Consider the following 14844-nt stretch of genomic DNA (forward strand, 5'->3'; position numbering starts at 1 on the left):
AAGTTGAAACTCCCACAGGCCTCAGCCCACCACGCAGACAGAGGCGGCTCTTAGGACTCTGCCTGCCAGATATGTAGCAAATGGTGACTCATCCTTACAGCCTGGAGAAAGGAGGAAAAAAGAATGTCTATACTTCTTACTGGCGAAAAAAAAAATGCTGTACAATTAAAAATACATACATTAGAAGATTTTTAAAAATATTTTTATATATTCAAGATTTAAGACATTGCTTTATAAGAAATGGTAACAAATTATGCTGATTTCTCCCATGTAGCCTCCAATAGCTTAAAAAAGAGGCTGTGAGTGAGTCAGGGCAGACCTGAACTTGCACACTAATTCTGGCTTAGACAAATGGTACTGACTATGATGTTGACTGGAATTTCTGAATAGGGGCATAGCTTTCTGTTTACTTCTCTGAATGCCTGAATCAATAAAACATGACATTTTTTTCATGATATTGTTACAGCTTTATATTCTTTTCTATGTACTTTTCAACACCTGCCCCCAGAGACAATTGGTGCACGTGTGTGTGTGTGTGTGTGTGTGTGTTTGTGTGTCCAATGTGACTCCTCACCCCCCCCCAAGTAGGGGCTACTTCGTGGGTGTCCTAGAGGGTCCTACTGGAAGTGGTCCTCTGGCCACTTTAAAGACTATCACACTAATGGAAGAATTGGGGAAAATCTGTATTAGGGTCTCATTAATCAGAGATGCTGTCCTGACAGTCAGACAAAGAGCAACTTGTACTTCTCAATTACAGTGTGAATAGAATATTTAAAAAAGTAAAAATGCACTTTAAGATTCTACATCTCTCACTCTGATCATAGGAAACAATCAGGAACACTACAGGAAAAAAAAAAAAGCTTATAAATCTTTTGGCCTCTGAACTCTTGCTAATCTGATGGCTTTTTCTCCAAGCAAAACAATTTTATACTTTATAGTCTCAATAAAAAAAATTAGGGGGAAAATATGGGGTACTGTCATTAATAATTTTATTCTGAACATTGGAAACCAAACCCATGTGATTTTGGCATTTATGTGAGGAATGTAGGTGAATATTAAAGATCTGCTTGTCTCTGTATTATAAAGCGGCTTTTTAGTAATTAGTCACCATTTATTGTATCTTGCATGAGGTGAATATAAATACAGAAAGATGTTTTGTGCTTTTCTTTTACTTCCATAGATTTCTCTGTATGTTCTGATACATTCATGTTGATGACAAAGTCTGTTTCTTTACTCATTGAAATATACTTGATATCCAGATCTCAAATGTTTTAGGTGATGTAATAAATTCATTCCTGTAACAGTTCCAGAGGGTGGAGTTAGAAACATGTCTGCTCGGCTAACAAACACATGACAATTTCATTTCAATAGAGACATACCTTTGGGCTGATGAGACTGGTTATCTGCCTGACCTGATGTCTGTTCAAAATCCTGTGTGAGACAAGAAAAGTGTTTTTATACCAAAGCTAGACACAGAGAATTCCACTGAGGGCAGCTTCAGATGTGCTTCTGAATTCTGAGAGAGCCATCTTAGCATGAATACTCTGGAGCCCAAATATAAATGCTTATGAAGTTGATGTTCAGGTTCTCTTAATTTAAATCGAAGAGTGATGACTTACATCTTGCGATGGATCAGTAGTGGCTGTGCTGCTGTCTTGTAGAAACTATAACTTTCTTTCAGCTAACAAACTGAAGGCTTTGAGCAGATTAATTATCCTAAAATATTGACAGGTTTTTAACACTTTTTAAAAAAGCATGATTCTAAAAGGCCTTATACTGCATCTTAATCTTTAAAGTCTAGTAATTTCACCTTTAGAGGGAAAGTGAAAAATATCGTACATAATACGTAAATTTTCATAAACCTATGACAAACCACCAGCTCCTATTTTTAGTATCATTTTCTAGTGACTATTAATACTCTTTAACACATGGGGACCTCAAATAACCATTCTATAAACTCAATCTAATATATATTCATTCCCCTGATAATAATTACAGAAAAGAAGACCTGATTCAATTTCACTAATCTAAGATGCTATCCCAAATAAGAAATTTCTGTAACATTTACAAAATGTGTGTGTCCAAACGTATGTTAAATGTGTTACATTAAATTACATTTAACTGTGTCTTAGAAATACTTTAAGATGGGTGCCTGTGTGGGTTAGTTGTTAAGCATCTGCCTTTGGCTCAGGTCATGAACTCAGGGTCCTGGGATTGAGCCCCGCAGCCTGCTTCTCCCTCCCCACTCCCCCTGCTTGTGTTCCCTCTCTCTCGCTATGTCTCTGTCAAATAAATAAATAAAATCTTGAAAAAAAAAAAAGAAATACTTTAAGATCGATACGAGATGAAAACAAGTAATATATATGTTCTTTACTTTAGAGTCTGATATCATTTGTACTTTTATAAATTGTTTTCCAGGCAGTTGAATATGTAAGGGACTAAGCTGGTATAGATGCAAGATTGTCTTTGCTCAAATATCACTGTCTTGGTTGAGGCCTCTCTGCTCATCACCCCCTGGCAGTCCCTACCCCTCTTTCCAGCGCTTAACACCATCTGACATGATATTTGTTTGACTTATTTTTTTGTTGGTTTGTTTGTTTGACTCCCCCAACTTTAAGGAAAGCTCTATAAAGGCAGGAATTTTTATGGGTTTTTTGGTATTGCTGTATTTTTTGATTGCTTATTTTTGATTGATTATTCCCAGTGCCTAGAACAGTGCCCAGTACTCCGGAGCGGGGGCGGTGAGGGGAAAGAATTACCTGCTGAATAAGAGAAAGATTTCTAAGATCAGTCTTAAAAATCCTCTATATCGTATTTTCTATTTAATTTTTAACCATAGGCTTTAAGAATATATGAGAATTCTTAAATGTTTTGGTTTAACCGTAAGACTTTTTTTTTGTTTTGAAAATCCATACCCTACCTGTGGATCTGAATATCTTTGAAAAATTTTTCAGAAAATAGAACCCAGACTCAAAGAGAATAACTAAGCTGAAAGTAGACATTTCTAAACACAACTGATCTAGTTGTATTTATTGATCGATCATCTGATAGAGGATAGTTTAAAAAATGTAAACCCCTAATTGCTATCTAAGGTGAAGAAAGCTAGACTCTTTAGCCATCCCAACCAGCCAGGAAGGATCGCATCCTTTCAACAATGATATATGCATTTTAGCCAGAATAAGGGACAACACTAATACAGAGCTCTGCTTTCTGTTTCATTATTACAAACAGAAAACATTGTCTGTTAATCACACGTACGTCATGGAACAAAAAACACACTGGTTTTTATGGTAGAACGTTTCAAAGAAAATGGAAGATTTTCAACAATTAATGATCTACAATGACAGGAAAAAGAATAGCCAACTTGATTTTCTATTGTCAGTTGACTGAGTTAATTTAGCTGTGGAAACGCTGCTATACTTTGTTCTAGCGCTAATTCTGATTCCAGTCCTATAGACTTGAGCTGGATCAGAAAAATATTAGGCTATTCTTACAAGCATTAGATCTTTTAAAAAAGCAATATAACAAGATTTTATGACACATACACAGATGTGTATATGAATCATTATTTATTTAAAAACTTACAAATCAACTGAAGTTTTACTTGATCTTTCTTCCATAATCTTTATCTATTCCCTGCAGTGAGGCTAAAAGCTAGATGCATGTCAGTGCTAAAGCCTTAAAGAAGTCTGGCCATCTTTTTAAAAACATTTCCTTGGTGTGGGTTTTACCATTTCATCAACTGGAAAAATATCCTTTTCTTGAAATCCTCCAAGTAGAAGTTACACAACACTCAGCCCCAGTTTTACTATCCTCATATTTTAGAAATTAATTTTCAAGCACAGAGATACGTGCAAAATTCAAAAGATACTGTGGATGGCAAGAATAAACAGCTGGTTCACTTTTACTTTTCCACTGCATTAGCTTACACATAAAGCCAGGGGATCAGCCAGGAGGCAGAAGGTACCTGAATGAACGTGGCCAGTAAAACACAGCTCATCTCTTGCTCCAGAATGATCTTGTTCTGACGGTTGTTGTAACAAGCAGCGATAAGTGAAGGGAACAGCACTTTGATCAGCCGTGGGTCACTGAAATACTGGAAGGGCAGCTGGCAGAGCTTCTGCAGGACCGTGGGGTGGCGGCCAGATTGTACAATTACCTGAAACAGGAGGGAACCTAGGTCAACTGCCAGAGAGCCGTGCCTGCTCCTTCCTCCTGCATCCCCAACAGTGTCTGTAAGAAACATGGAGGACAGAAAGAAGGAGTGGAAGGAGAGAGGGAGAGGAAAAAGAAAAAAAAAAAACCAAAAAAAGAGAGACTCGGAACTCCTAAGTGATACTGGAAAGGAACAGAAAGAAAAGAAGTCTCCTTCCCAAAGTTCTGCAGCCATTTACACTCCGCAGTAAACAGCACGACTGCCAAGGAGAGAGGGTGCCTATGAAACGGATTCAGGATACACACCGCTTTAACAAAGCGCCTGCCCCTTCTCCCCCTTAAAGCAGAGCAGCGCTATTCCTTGAAACCTGCCAAAAGCTCGCTCAGAAGAACCCCTCTGCCAGCTGCAGTCTTCCCCTAACCTAGCTCCTGGAATAGACAGAACTATTCCTTATACAGATGAGCCCTTGCAAAGAAAAAGGGACTGTAAGGAGAGTGGGAAGTTTCAGCAAGGCTCCAAAAGATCCTTCCTCTAATCCACACTCCTTATCTGTGTTTCCATCAGTGCCATTGAGTCTAAAAGGAGAATTGTTTAGATAAATGAGACTCTTGTCTTGAAGCAGTCTAGGTTTACAACTGTGTACATTTTAAGAAATGGGGCAATGCAATTAATGGGCTTGCAGGGAAGCCCTCCTAATTTACTCCCTAGGCCTCCATGATAAACTAAGAAATGTCAAAATCAGATCTGTTTCAAGTATCCTTGATTAGACGGTTCTAATGTGAAAGAGCTTGGTGACCCAATGCCCACTTCTTGGTATAAGAGGAAGCTCATAGAAAGCTAGGAACACTGTAAAATCTAAGGTCAGGACTGTAAATTGTACTTGGAAAAACATAATTTTACAGGTACACACCCAGACAGGACTGCATTCAAATTAAAACCAGAAGGACAGAGTGAAATAGCAGAGGCAGGAGAAACATAAATTACAGGGATTTACAAGTTTTCAAAGTACTTTTAACAATACTTTAAGAACACACTCTCAGATGATAATGCAGTTCGGTTTAAGAACAAAATCAACAAAGTAATAGTTCACATATTTTAGTTCAATAGCTAAAATGACATCAAAAACCTTCAGAGAATGTTGATAGGGACTTGCTAATACCTTCAAATCCAGCAGGAATTTTAAAGACTCACAGTGTGACAATTCAGCACATGGCTAGGTGCAGCCGTTTCTGACCACTGGCTGAGAAAAATATGTCCCATCATCTATTTTATTGATAAAGCATTTACTTAAAGCTTCATTTTAATTATTAGCTACAAATTTTGTAGCCCAGCCAAATGACCACCACTTTAGAATTTATAATGATCCCATTATTACAAGTCTCTTTTCTCCCTTGTCCAAAAATGAAGCAGAAGTTTTTTCCTTTGGAACTTCATTGTTAAAATGCTATTATTGGAAGATTCACTAATTGAAAAGATATTAAACCAGCCAGTCTGGCTGGCACAGGTACAATGTTAACTCAAAGATGACAGCTCCTGGTTCCTGGTAAGTGAGCACAGAACGTGCAAGCTTAACGAGAACTTCCTCCACCTGGACCCCTGACCCTCATGGGCCAAAACAGAGCCCCTCGGGGGCCTGGAAGTTCCTTCCAGGAATGGAGCTGGCTCTCACTTGCCTTTTGAAGAAGTGAGTTTACAGAGGTCACCAGCAGTCTCATGAGATGACCTACCAGAGGCCACTATTTTTAAGTCCCTATAGTGCAGAAGACACAAACGGAGTTAGGAAGTTTGGTCACCTTGGGTAGGGTGTTCTACCCACAGGACCACCCAGGAGAGAACTTAATCAGGTTATAGGTAAGGGGTCTGCCAGGGAAGGGGGGCGGTTAAGAGCCACACCCCCTGGCTTGGCTGTGAGGCAATGGGACATCTTGTCAGCACTGTCATTTGAACCACATTTCCAACACTGTGGGAAGAGAGGATTAGGAAGTCCGGGGCGGGGCCAAACTGGGGCACTGAGACCTGGTGGGCAAGACCACTCCTGGGTAATTCCGGTACAGAGGGGTGGCATTTTGCTGTCAGTGAGCACAGGTGAGTGGTCATTAGGCTCATCACTTCCCACAGGGGCAGGGAAGCAAGGCTGGGGCAGAGAGAGCATATCTTGCCGTGCCAGGACAGAGTTGCCTGAGAGGCTTGGTGCAGATCAGGGGCTGAGGGCAGGGCTCAGGTTTATTTCATCGTCACTTGCTCTCAGGCCTTGGCATGGTAAAATCTCACCATGAGCTGCTCCAGCTTTCCAAGGTTTAGAGAGTCATCATGGAATACAAAAGTCTTGGCAAATGAATGAAATGCAAACAGTTAAGAAAAATCTCAGATTTACAAGGATGTTTTCTCTCTCTCTGCCTTCTTGATGGAGCTGTAATTATCGGTCTGTCACCTTTCTCCAGACCAGCGGCTGCTGATAAGGCCTAAGGTGAGTTCTACCCTGAGCCTGGCCAGGCGACCTGCCTTTCCTTTCAGAGCACACAGGCTAACACACACCCAAAGGGGCTTCCCACAGGGCTCCTTTCCAGACCACTGCCCTGAAAGAAAGGAGGCGCCTGGCTATAGACTTCTTTGGGGGTCATAGTCATCAGTTAGCATGTAGGGGGCCGGGGTGGCTCCATAATAATGAGAAGACCCCCTCTCCAATATGATGTCCACTTTCAGATACACAGCAGGGCTCCAAGGAAACGAGGGAAATTTCCAGCAACATTCAGATCAAAAGAAATTGAAATTGACATTGCTCTTAGGCGCAATTTCAAATAGGTACTAACTAAAGAGCTGGGAGGCCTAGGTTCTTGCTTTTACTCCCGGCACCAATTTGTTGTGTAATGCTGTGAAAATGGTCTAGTTTCTCGGGGTTTCAAGGTACAGAATTTTTTCAAAAGTAAACTTTTCATCAAAGCATAACATACATGCACCTCTTAAGTAAACAGCTCCATTTTTATAAAGTGAACACACCTGTGGCACCAGTGCCCAAATAAAGAAAGAACATGACCAAGGGTGTTGGATCTTTAAATATATTCCTTTTCATTCAAAACTAGATTCCTACACTTTGAATTTAAGACAAACTATATGGAAACTATTTGCCTGTACTAGAACACAAGAGAGTACTATGAGCACCACGGGTCCCTCCTCTGGTCTTCTCAGCAGAGACCAGTGGGCATAATTCCACCATCAATGAAGGACATCTCTTACCCAAATGTCCTGGTATTCACCACTTTTTTCTTTAGTATGATTGACAGGGGTTTGGGAGAATGAATGATGGCGGGGGGTGGTGGTGGTGGGGTGGAAGGACCTCCCATTCCCTCTTTGTTGTGGAACTATCAACAGTTCTGGGAAGAAGGGGCTTTACAGGAAGGCTTTACAAGCTGCCAATGTGTACTACAGCCTGCTGGAGGGTCAGGAGGATCTGAATGCTAGTGTTAAGAAGGAATCTAGTTAAAAAAAAAATGTTTTTTAAAGGAATCTGGTCTAGATAACTGGATGTGCTGATTCCTTCATCTGCTGACCTCTGGCCACCCACCAGCTCCAATCGTTGTGTGTTCACGAAGTAGAGAGTATAGGTGAAGTATAACTTGGTACAGTGAGAGACAGAGCCGGGAGAGAGCTCTAAATTCAGCTGACATTTACTGAGTGCCTCCTGTGCGAAGTGCTATAGGAACATGGAGAGAATCCATGCTTCAGCTCTCAGCTTTCGGGGAACAGAAGTATGTATGCAAATGACAACTAATACAAAGGAAACTGGGTCATCAGAGGGGAAGGACAAAGGATTAGGGGACCCTGTGGGAGGGAAGGATTACTTTTAGGTAAATGTGGAAGGCTGCACTGAGAAGGTGGGTTGGACTTCAGGGCAGATGGTTGGGAAGGAAGTTTAGGTGGAGAGAAACTCCCAGATTCAAATACCAGCCTGCTTTAGTCTGTTCAGGCTGCCATAACAAAATAGCATAGACCAGATGGCTTAAACAAGGGAAATTTATTTTCTTATTCAGTTCTGGAGCCTAAAAGTCTAAGATCAGAGTGCCAGCATGGTTGACGAGTGCTCTCTTCTTGGTGCTTAGACCCATACCTCCATGAGTGTTTGCCTCGGTGAGTGTACACAGAGAGAGAGAGCGTTCTTCCTGGTCTTACAAGGCCACCAATCCTTCCTATCTCATTAAGACTCCACCTTATGACCTTATTCATCTCCAAGTACAGTCACATTGGGGGTTAAGGGACAAAATATGCATTTTGGGGGACACAACTCAGCCCATAGCACAGCACCGATTCCTCAACTGCTGCTGGTCAGCATAATATTTCAGTCGTTAAGCATCTGCCTTTGGCTCAGGTCATGATCCCAGGGTCCTGGGATGGAGCCCCACAATGGGCTCCCTGCTCAGCGGGAAGCCTGCTTCTCCCTCTCCCACTCTCCCTGCTTGTGTTCCCTCTCTCTCTCTGTCAAATAAATAAAATTAAAAAAAAAAAAAGAAAGAAAGAAAGACTACCCTCGCTAACCAGGTATATTTCACAGTTGATGGGGAATCAATTGTCTCTCAGTGGCCTTAAGTCACAAATCTACAGGCTCAAGAGTGCTTGCTGTTGGGTAGCCCTGGGCCCTAAGGCTAGCTCTGGTCAGTTAACCAATTTGAGCCTCAAGGTCCTTTCTATAAAATAGGGATAGATATTCTGCACAGCAAAGGGAACAATCAACAAAACTAAAAGACAACCTACAGAATGGGAGCAGAAATATGCAAATGACATAAGGGGTTAGTATCCAAAATATATAATGAGCTTATGGGGTACCTGGGTGGCTCAGTCACTTAAGTGTCTGACTCTTGATTTCAGCTCAGGTCATGATCTCAGGAGTCCTGAGACTGAGTCCTGTTTTGGGATCCTGGCTGGGCATAAGCTGCTTAAGATTCTCTCTCTCTTTCTCTCTCCCCCTCTCTCTGCTGCACCCCCATTCCCCCTCCTATACATGCTCTCTCTAAAAAAACAAAAGACCAAACTTAACTCAACACCTAAAACCCAAATAATCCAATTAAAAATGGACAGATGACACAAACAGACATTTTTCCAAAGAAGAGATCTGAATGGCCAACAGACACATGAAAAGATGCTCAACATTACTCATCATCAGAGAAATGCAAATCAAAACCATAAAGAAGTATCACCTCATACCTCTGAGGTGTGAGGTGTCATTCAGAATGACTAAATGACTAAAATGAAAAACACAAGAAATGACAAGTGTGGGCAAGGATGTGGAGAAAGGGGAATCCTCTTACAGTGTTGGTGGGAATGCAAACTGGTGCAGCCACTGGGGAAAACTGTATGGAGGTTCCTCAAAATATTAAATAGAATTCCCATATGATCCAGTAATTCCACTAGTGGGTATTTATCCAGAGAAGACAAAAACACTAATTCAAAAAGATACATGCACTCATATGTTTACTGCAGCATTATTTACAATAGCCAACTTAGGGAAGCAGCCTGCGTGTCCATCGACTGATGAATGGGTAAAGATGGTGTGGTGGATATATACAATGGACTATGACTCAGCCATGAAAAGAATGAAATGTTGCCATTTGCAACAATGTGGATGAATCTAGAGGGGTATAATGCTAAGTGAAAGAAGTCAGTCGGAGGGGCACCTTTCCCTGCCCTGCTCGTGTTCTCTCTCTCAAATAAATAGATATATCTTAAAAAAATACTATTAAAGAAGTCAGAGAAAGACAAATACTCATATGTGGAATTTAAGAAAGAAAACAAATGAGCAAAGGGGAAAAGACAACGGCCTCTCAACTATACAGAACAGATAAATTGTTCGCAGAGGGGAGATGGGTGGGGGATGGGTGAACTAGGTGGGGGCATTAAGAGTACCCCTATCATCATGAGCACTGAGGACTGTATAGAACTGTTGAATCGCTATACTGGATACCTGAAACTAATGTAACACTGTCTCTTAACTACTCTGGAATTAAAAGAAAAAAAAAAAGAGATAGATGGTAGCCTTCAGGGTTTAGACAAGGAGCAAGGGAGACAGTATCTGTGACAAAAATGTGAGTGGTTAGCTCACCAGCTCTGCTGCTCCAAGTCTCCTCCTGCTGGATCTGGCTTCCATATACTTGTAGGACCAGAAGTCCCCTCCCAATAGGAGACCTAATGAATGCTTTCCATCATCCCACCCCCCTCTATCCATAAGGGCCACACATTAGAATGGGGGTCTGGCAGCAGCAGGCCCTGCATTCTGGTGGGAACTCCTTGGAAAGCTTCAGGCTACCTGGGAAGCCACTGCCGCGGCCTCTCCCTGGCCCTGCCTGCACAGGACAGAGCTCTGCACACAGAGCTGGGGATGCCAGCCAGGATCTTGCGGTGGTGGGGTAGGAAGTGCATTCTGACAGCTCTGAAAAGAAAATCCCAGCATAAGCATGATCCAAGAAACAGAGATGAGTGGTACAGAGAAAGAGAGGCTTAGCTAACTGTGTGTGTGTGTGTGTGTGTGTGTGTGTGTGTGTGTCTTGAGGCTGTTATGCTAGACTTGTCAATCTGAAAACAGAGCAAGCTAATAGGCTTGTGTTGTGGGCTCCTGATTCAGACCCATGAAGAGCTTCCCTTGAAGCACGTAAGGAAATCCTTAAGCCCAGGAAGTCTGCCCAGGCAGCACAGCCAGCAACAGTCTTTCGTTTTCAACCCGAAAACATGGCAGCAGCAATCACGATGTAAGTGTGTATAGCTTCGTTTCCAGTTCCAAAAGGGCCAGGACTGTGTCTTTCACTCTTGTGTGTTCCATTGCTCTCCTGGAGGGCTAGGCACATGAGAGTTACTGGAATGAGTGAATCAAAGTGACAGGGGGTCCCTAGTTAACAACTTCATCTGTGCCTGGCCTTGGGGAAGAATCCTACTACATCTCTTCTTCTTAGGTCCAGAGCCCATTTTCTTTTCTTTTTTTTTTTTTTTAAATATTTTATTTATTTGACAGAGAGAAATCACAACTAGGCAGAGAGGCAGGCAGAGAGAGAGGAGGAAGCAGGCCCCCCGCGGAGCAGAGAGCCTGATGTGGGGCTCGATCCCAGGACCCTGGGATCATGACCTGAGCCGAAGGCAGAGGCCTTAACCCACTGAGCCACCCAGGTGCCCCCAGAGCCCATTTTCTGACTCAGAGGCTTCAATGGGCTTCATGTCATGTTGCCGCAGGTCTGCATATGTTGTCCCTTGTTATAGAATGAATGTTTATGTCCCTCCTCCACTCATGTTGAAATCCTAACCCCCAGTGTGATGGCATCAGGAGGTGGGGCCTTCGGGAGGTGACTGAAAATGACAATGAAGGAGCGCTCATGAATGGGGTTAGTCTCCTTATAGAGGAGACCTCAGAGAGCTCTCAGGGCTACCCCTGCCCTGTGAGAATACAAAAAGCTGGCCGTCTGCAACCTGGAAGAGGGCCCTCCTCAGAACCCAAGCAGGCTGGCACCCTGATTTCAGACATCTAGTCTCCAGAACTGTGAGAAACACACTACAGCCTGAACTGACTCCTAAGACACCCCTAAAGAATGAATTTGATGACAAGCTATCTTCTACCCTAGAAGGAAGTTGGGCTTGGGAACCTCAAGGTCCTGAGTACCAATTCAGCTCTCCTTGGCCTGGTCATAGAGAAGGGTCTGGAAAAGATCCAAACCCTCCCCCCACCAAAGCGGGTCATAAGTGACTCTGTTCTCTCATTTGGTGTGAAGGAATCCAGAGTCCTCTAGGACACTGCATTGCTAGAAGCTCACCAACACTCACCACAACGTAAAGCCTGTCATGGGCAGAGCCAGTACTCAAGAGTTTATAAAGCCCCTTACCTACACGGTCTCAGTCTCTGATCACTCTCTGAAGCTGGCAGACAGGGATGACTTTGCTCTTTTATAAGAAGAAATCTAACACTCAGAAAGTTCGAGAGACTTGCCCCAGGCCCCTCAGCCGGTTACTGGTGGAGCTGGGTCTGGAAAACTCCTCTGACTGAGTGATGGCCTCTCACCTCCCAGGCCTGCCCAGGGCTGTGAGAGTCCTGAGGCCGCCCCTTCTTGGGCACAGAGCCTTTCTGTCGCTGGGCTGGAGATCCTTTCCATGTCTGGCTGCCAGCCAGCTTCTTGCACACCTCTGTCAGCCCACGTGAAGATGAGGATGACACATGGCCATCCCACAAAGACTAAACCAACTGACATACACAGATTAAACCAACACAAAAGGCCTTTCTTCAAAAACCTATATTCTGCTTGGCTAGGTATCAAATAACCAGTTCTTGGCTGTGCTGGGTGGTGCCAAGGGTTTGCCTCAAACCATAAGACTGAAGGATCTGAAAGGAGGGTCAGCGAGAGAGCCAGATGCTCCAGGGCAGGCTGCCGGGCCACGTTGCTCTGCGGTGAACGCTGGCTTGTGACTCTTGCCGCTGTCTGTCTTCTGAGTTCTGAGTGCCCGCAAAGCTGGTCTGATATTCTGGAAACAAATGCTATTGAGTATAATACACCGATAATGTGAATCCTTGGTATAACCTGAATAATTTAAATTTAAAAAAGAAAAAAAAAAGGCAAGTGGAGGTGGGGTACTGAGTAGTGCTGAGTCTGGTTTAGAAATGGAACAGGCCTGGAAGAGTCTGTAGATTTTACGCCTATAAAATGACAACTGCTGCACTCATTGCATAGGATCCCAAGGAGAGTGGCTAGGAAGCTGTGGAGTCTATCCTGTTATGTAAACGGAAAACAGCCAGATTCTCCTTACCCAGAGGGCCCCTTTCCTCCAACTGTGACTACCTGGAATCCAGCCCAGAACCAGGAAGTGAGCAAGCAGGCCTTGGAGCAGACAAATTAGTCTATTCATGAAAGGTTTACTGAGCATCTACTCTGGCCAAGTGGGGTATGAGGCACCTGGAAGGGGCTAGTGACAAGTCACAGACATCCCTGTCCTCAGAGGGCCCAGTCTTTCCACAAAATCCATGTCACTTACTCACAGGAAAGTTCTGCAAGCTCCAATTCAGTCTACCAATTCACGTTTCAGAAGCAAGTCTAATAAAAGTGGTTTTCTGGCCTATAATAGATTGGAATCAGCAAATTAGGAGACTGCTGGAGATAAGCTGACAACAGAAAGAAGTATAAGTATCAGTCAACACTAATAAATGAAGAGGTGGGAATTAAAATTATTTTGAACAGAAATGAAAATTCACTTGGTGGAAGACTAACTATTCCTACCCTTTTCAGTTGGTTTTGAGAACATTACCATATTGTAGTAAAGTATCTTATTAGAACCCATTATCTTTACTTAGTACTCTACACCTTAAAATTTGCTTCCACACACACAGTAATCCTCATGTGCCTAACACTATGGTAGATATTAATTTCTCTTTTTTTCAAAGAAGGATTTATTTATTTATTTGAGAGAGAGAGAGAGAGCATGCACGAGCAGGGGGAGGGGCAGAGAGTGAGGGAGCCCACTCGGGGCTTGATCTCACAACCCAGAGATCACGACCTGAGCCCAAACCAAGAGCTCGATGCTTAACTGACTGAGCCACCCAGGTGCCCCTACATATTATTTATTAAGGCATCAAAAATATATAATGTATTAAATAGAATTAAAGTTTAAGAAGGCGGGAAACTATAATATTTTTTAAAAAATGATCACAAATAGTTAATGTCAAATAAACATCATGTTTTAAAGGTAATTTTGGTAATTTGCAAATGACCACTTATGTGGGAACAATTCATTCCCTGACGATACCAAAACCACGGTACCACATAATAGCAATAAGCTAGAGAAAGGTTCCATAGTGGTTTCTTGCTACATATGTAAATATATATATATGTGTCTACCTGTCAATCATGGATACAACCATGGTGGTCTATAGTAAAATCTTTAGCTCTCTAGAGATCATCCACATTCAAGGAAACAAAACAGAAAATGGTCAAATTCTGTTTTACCCACTTGTACTCTATGAAGCTTGCTGATTTTGCTAGGATCTAAGAGTGATCCTGAATCTCCCCCTTATTTAGGAGTTCCCTCATGGGTTTTAGGAAGCTCTGCATTTTGTTTTCTTTATTTATTAATTATTTATCCTCAGAATACCTGCCAGCATGTTTCTAAGTAACTTATTTCCTCAGGACCCCAGACCCACATCTGCCATGGACCAGAAGACAGAACCATACACATGTCCCGGCTTGGCTCCAGGCACATGAGCACTTGTTCAGGCAAAGAACAGATGTAAATCCCCAGTTTTCAAAAGTCTCAAGGCTGTGAGCTCGGTAGGGACAGGGGCTGTGCTCCTTTTACTCACTGCTCTCTCTCTGCTATCTGGCATGGTGCCTAGTGCAGTGCCTGACAAATGATAGGTGCTTAATGAGTATCAGGGGAATGAATGAATTAGGGCTGAGGTTTGGTTCCTAAACCCAATTCCAAGGGCCACATTGGGGCCCCGGGCTTACTTGGGTCAGAGCCGTCAAGGTTGTCAGGTGATACCATCTTTGCATCTGTGAGAAGAGCTGGCCAGGTATTTTGGCCAGCACCCTGCGGAATTCAGCAGCCTCCTGGGACAACAGAATAGTGAGCATGGGTGGGTGGGGCGGCGGCAGCTGCCTTCTGCAACCCTTGTGAGCCGGTCAAACTGCAGGTCAAGCCGGTTCTGTCGGTCAGGTGGTAAGGTAAGTTGA

The 14844-nt window shown here is 42.9% G+C and overlaps 1 protein-coding gene across 2 annotated transcripts in view; it reads right to left on the reverse strand.

Annotated features, from left to right (window-relative positions):
- Window positions 1–14844, reverse strand: part of SCAPER (S-phase cyclin A associated protein in the ER) — a 514148-nt gene that overhangs the window by 2361 nt on the left and 496943 nt on the right. For both annotated transcript variants that reach the window (XM_046009648.1, XM_046009649.1), the window contains exons 30-31: window positions 3968–4159; window positions 1380–1431 (exon numbers count right to left, since the gene is read on the reverse strand). In XM_046009648.1, coding sequence (XP_045865604.1) covers window positions 1380–1431; window positions 3968–4159 — 244 coding nt within the window. The remainder of the gene's footprint in view (window positions 1–1379; window positions 1432–3967; window positions 4160–14844) is intronic.

The sequence above is a fragment of the Meles meles genome, chromosome 6, assembly GCF_922984935.1.
Source record: "Meles meles chromosome 6, mMelMel3.1 paternal haplotype, whole genome shotgun sequence".
NCBI classification, from domain to species: Eukaryota; Metazoa; Chordata; class Mammalia; order Carnivora; family Mustelidae; genus Meles; species Meles meles.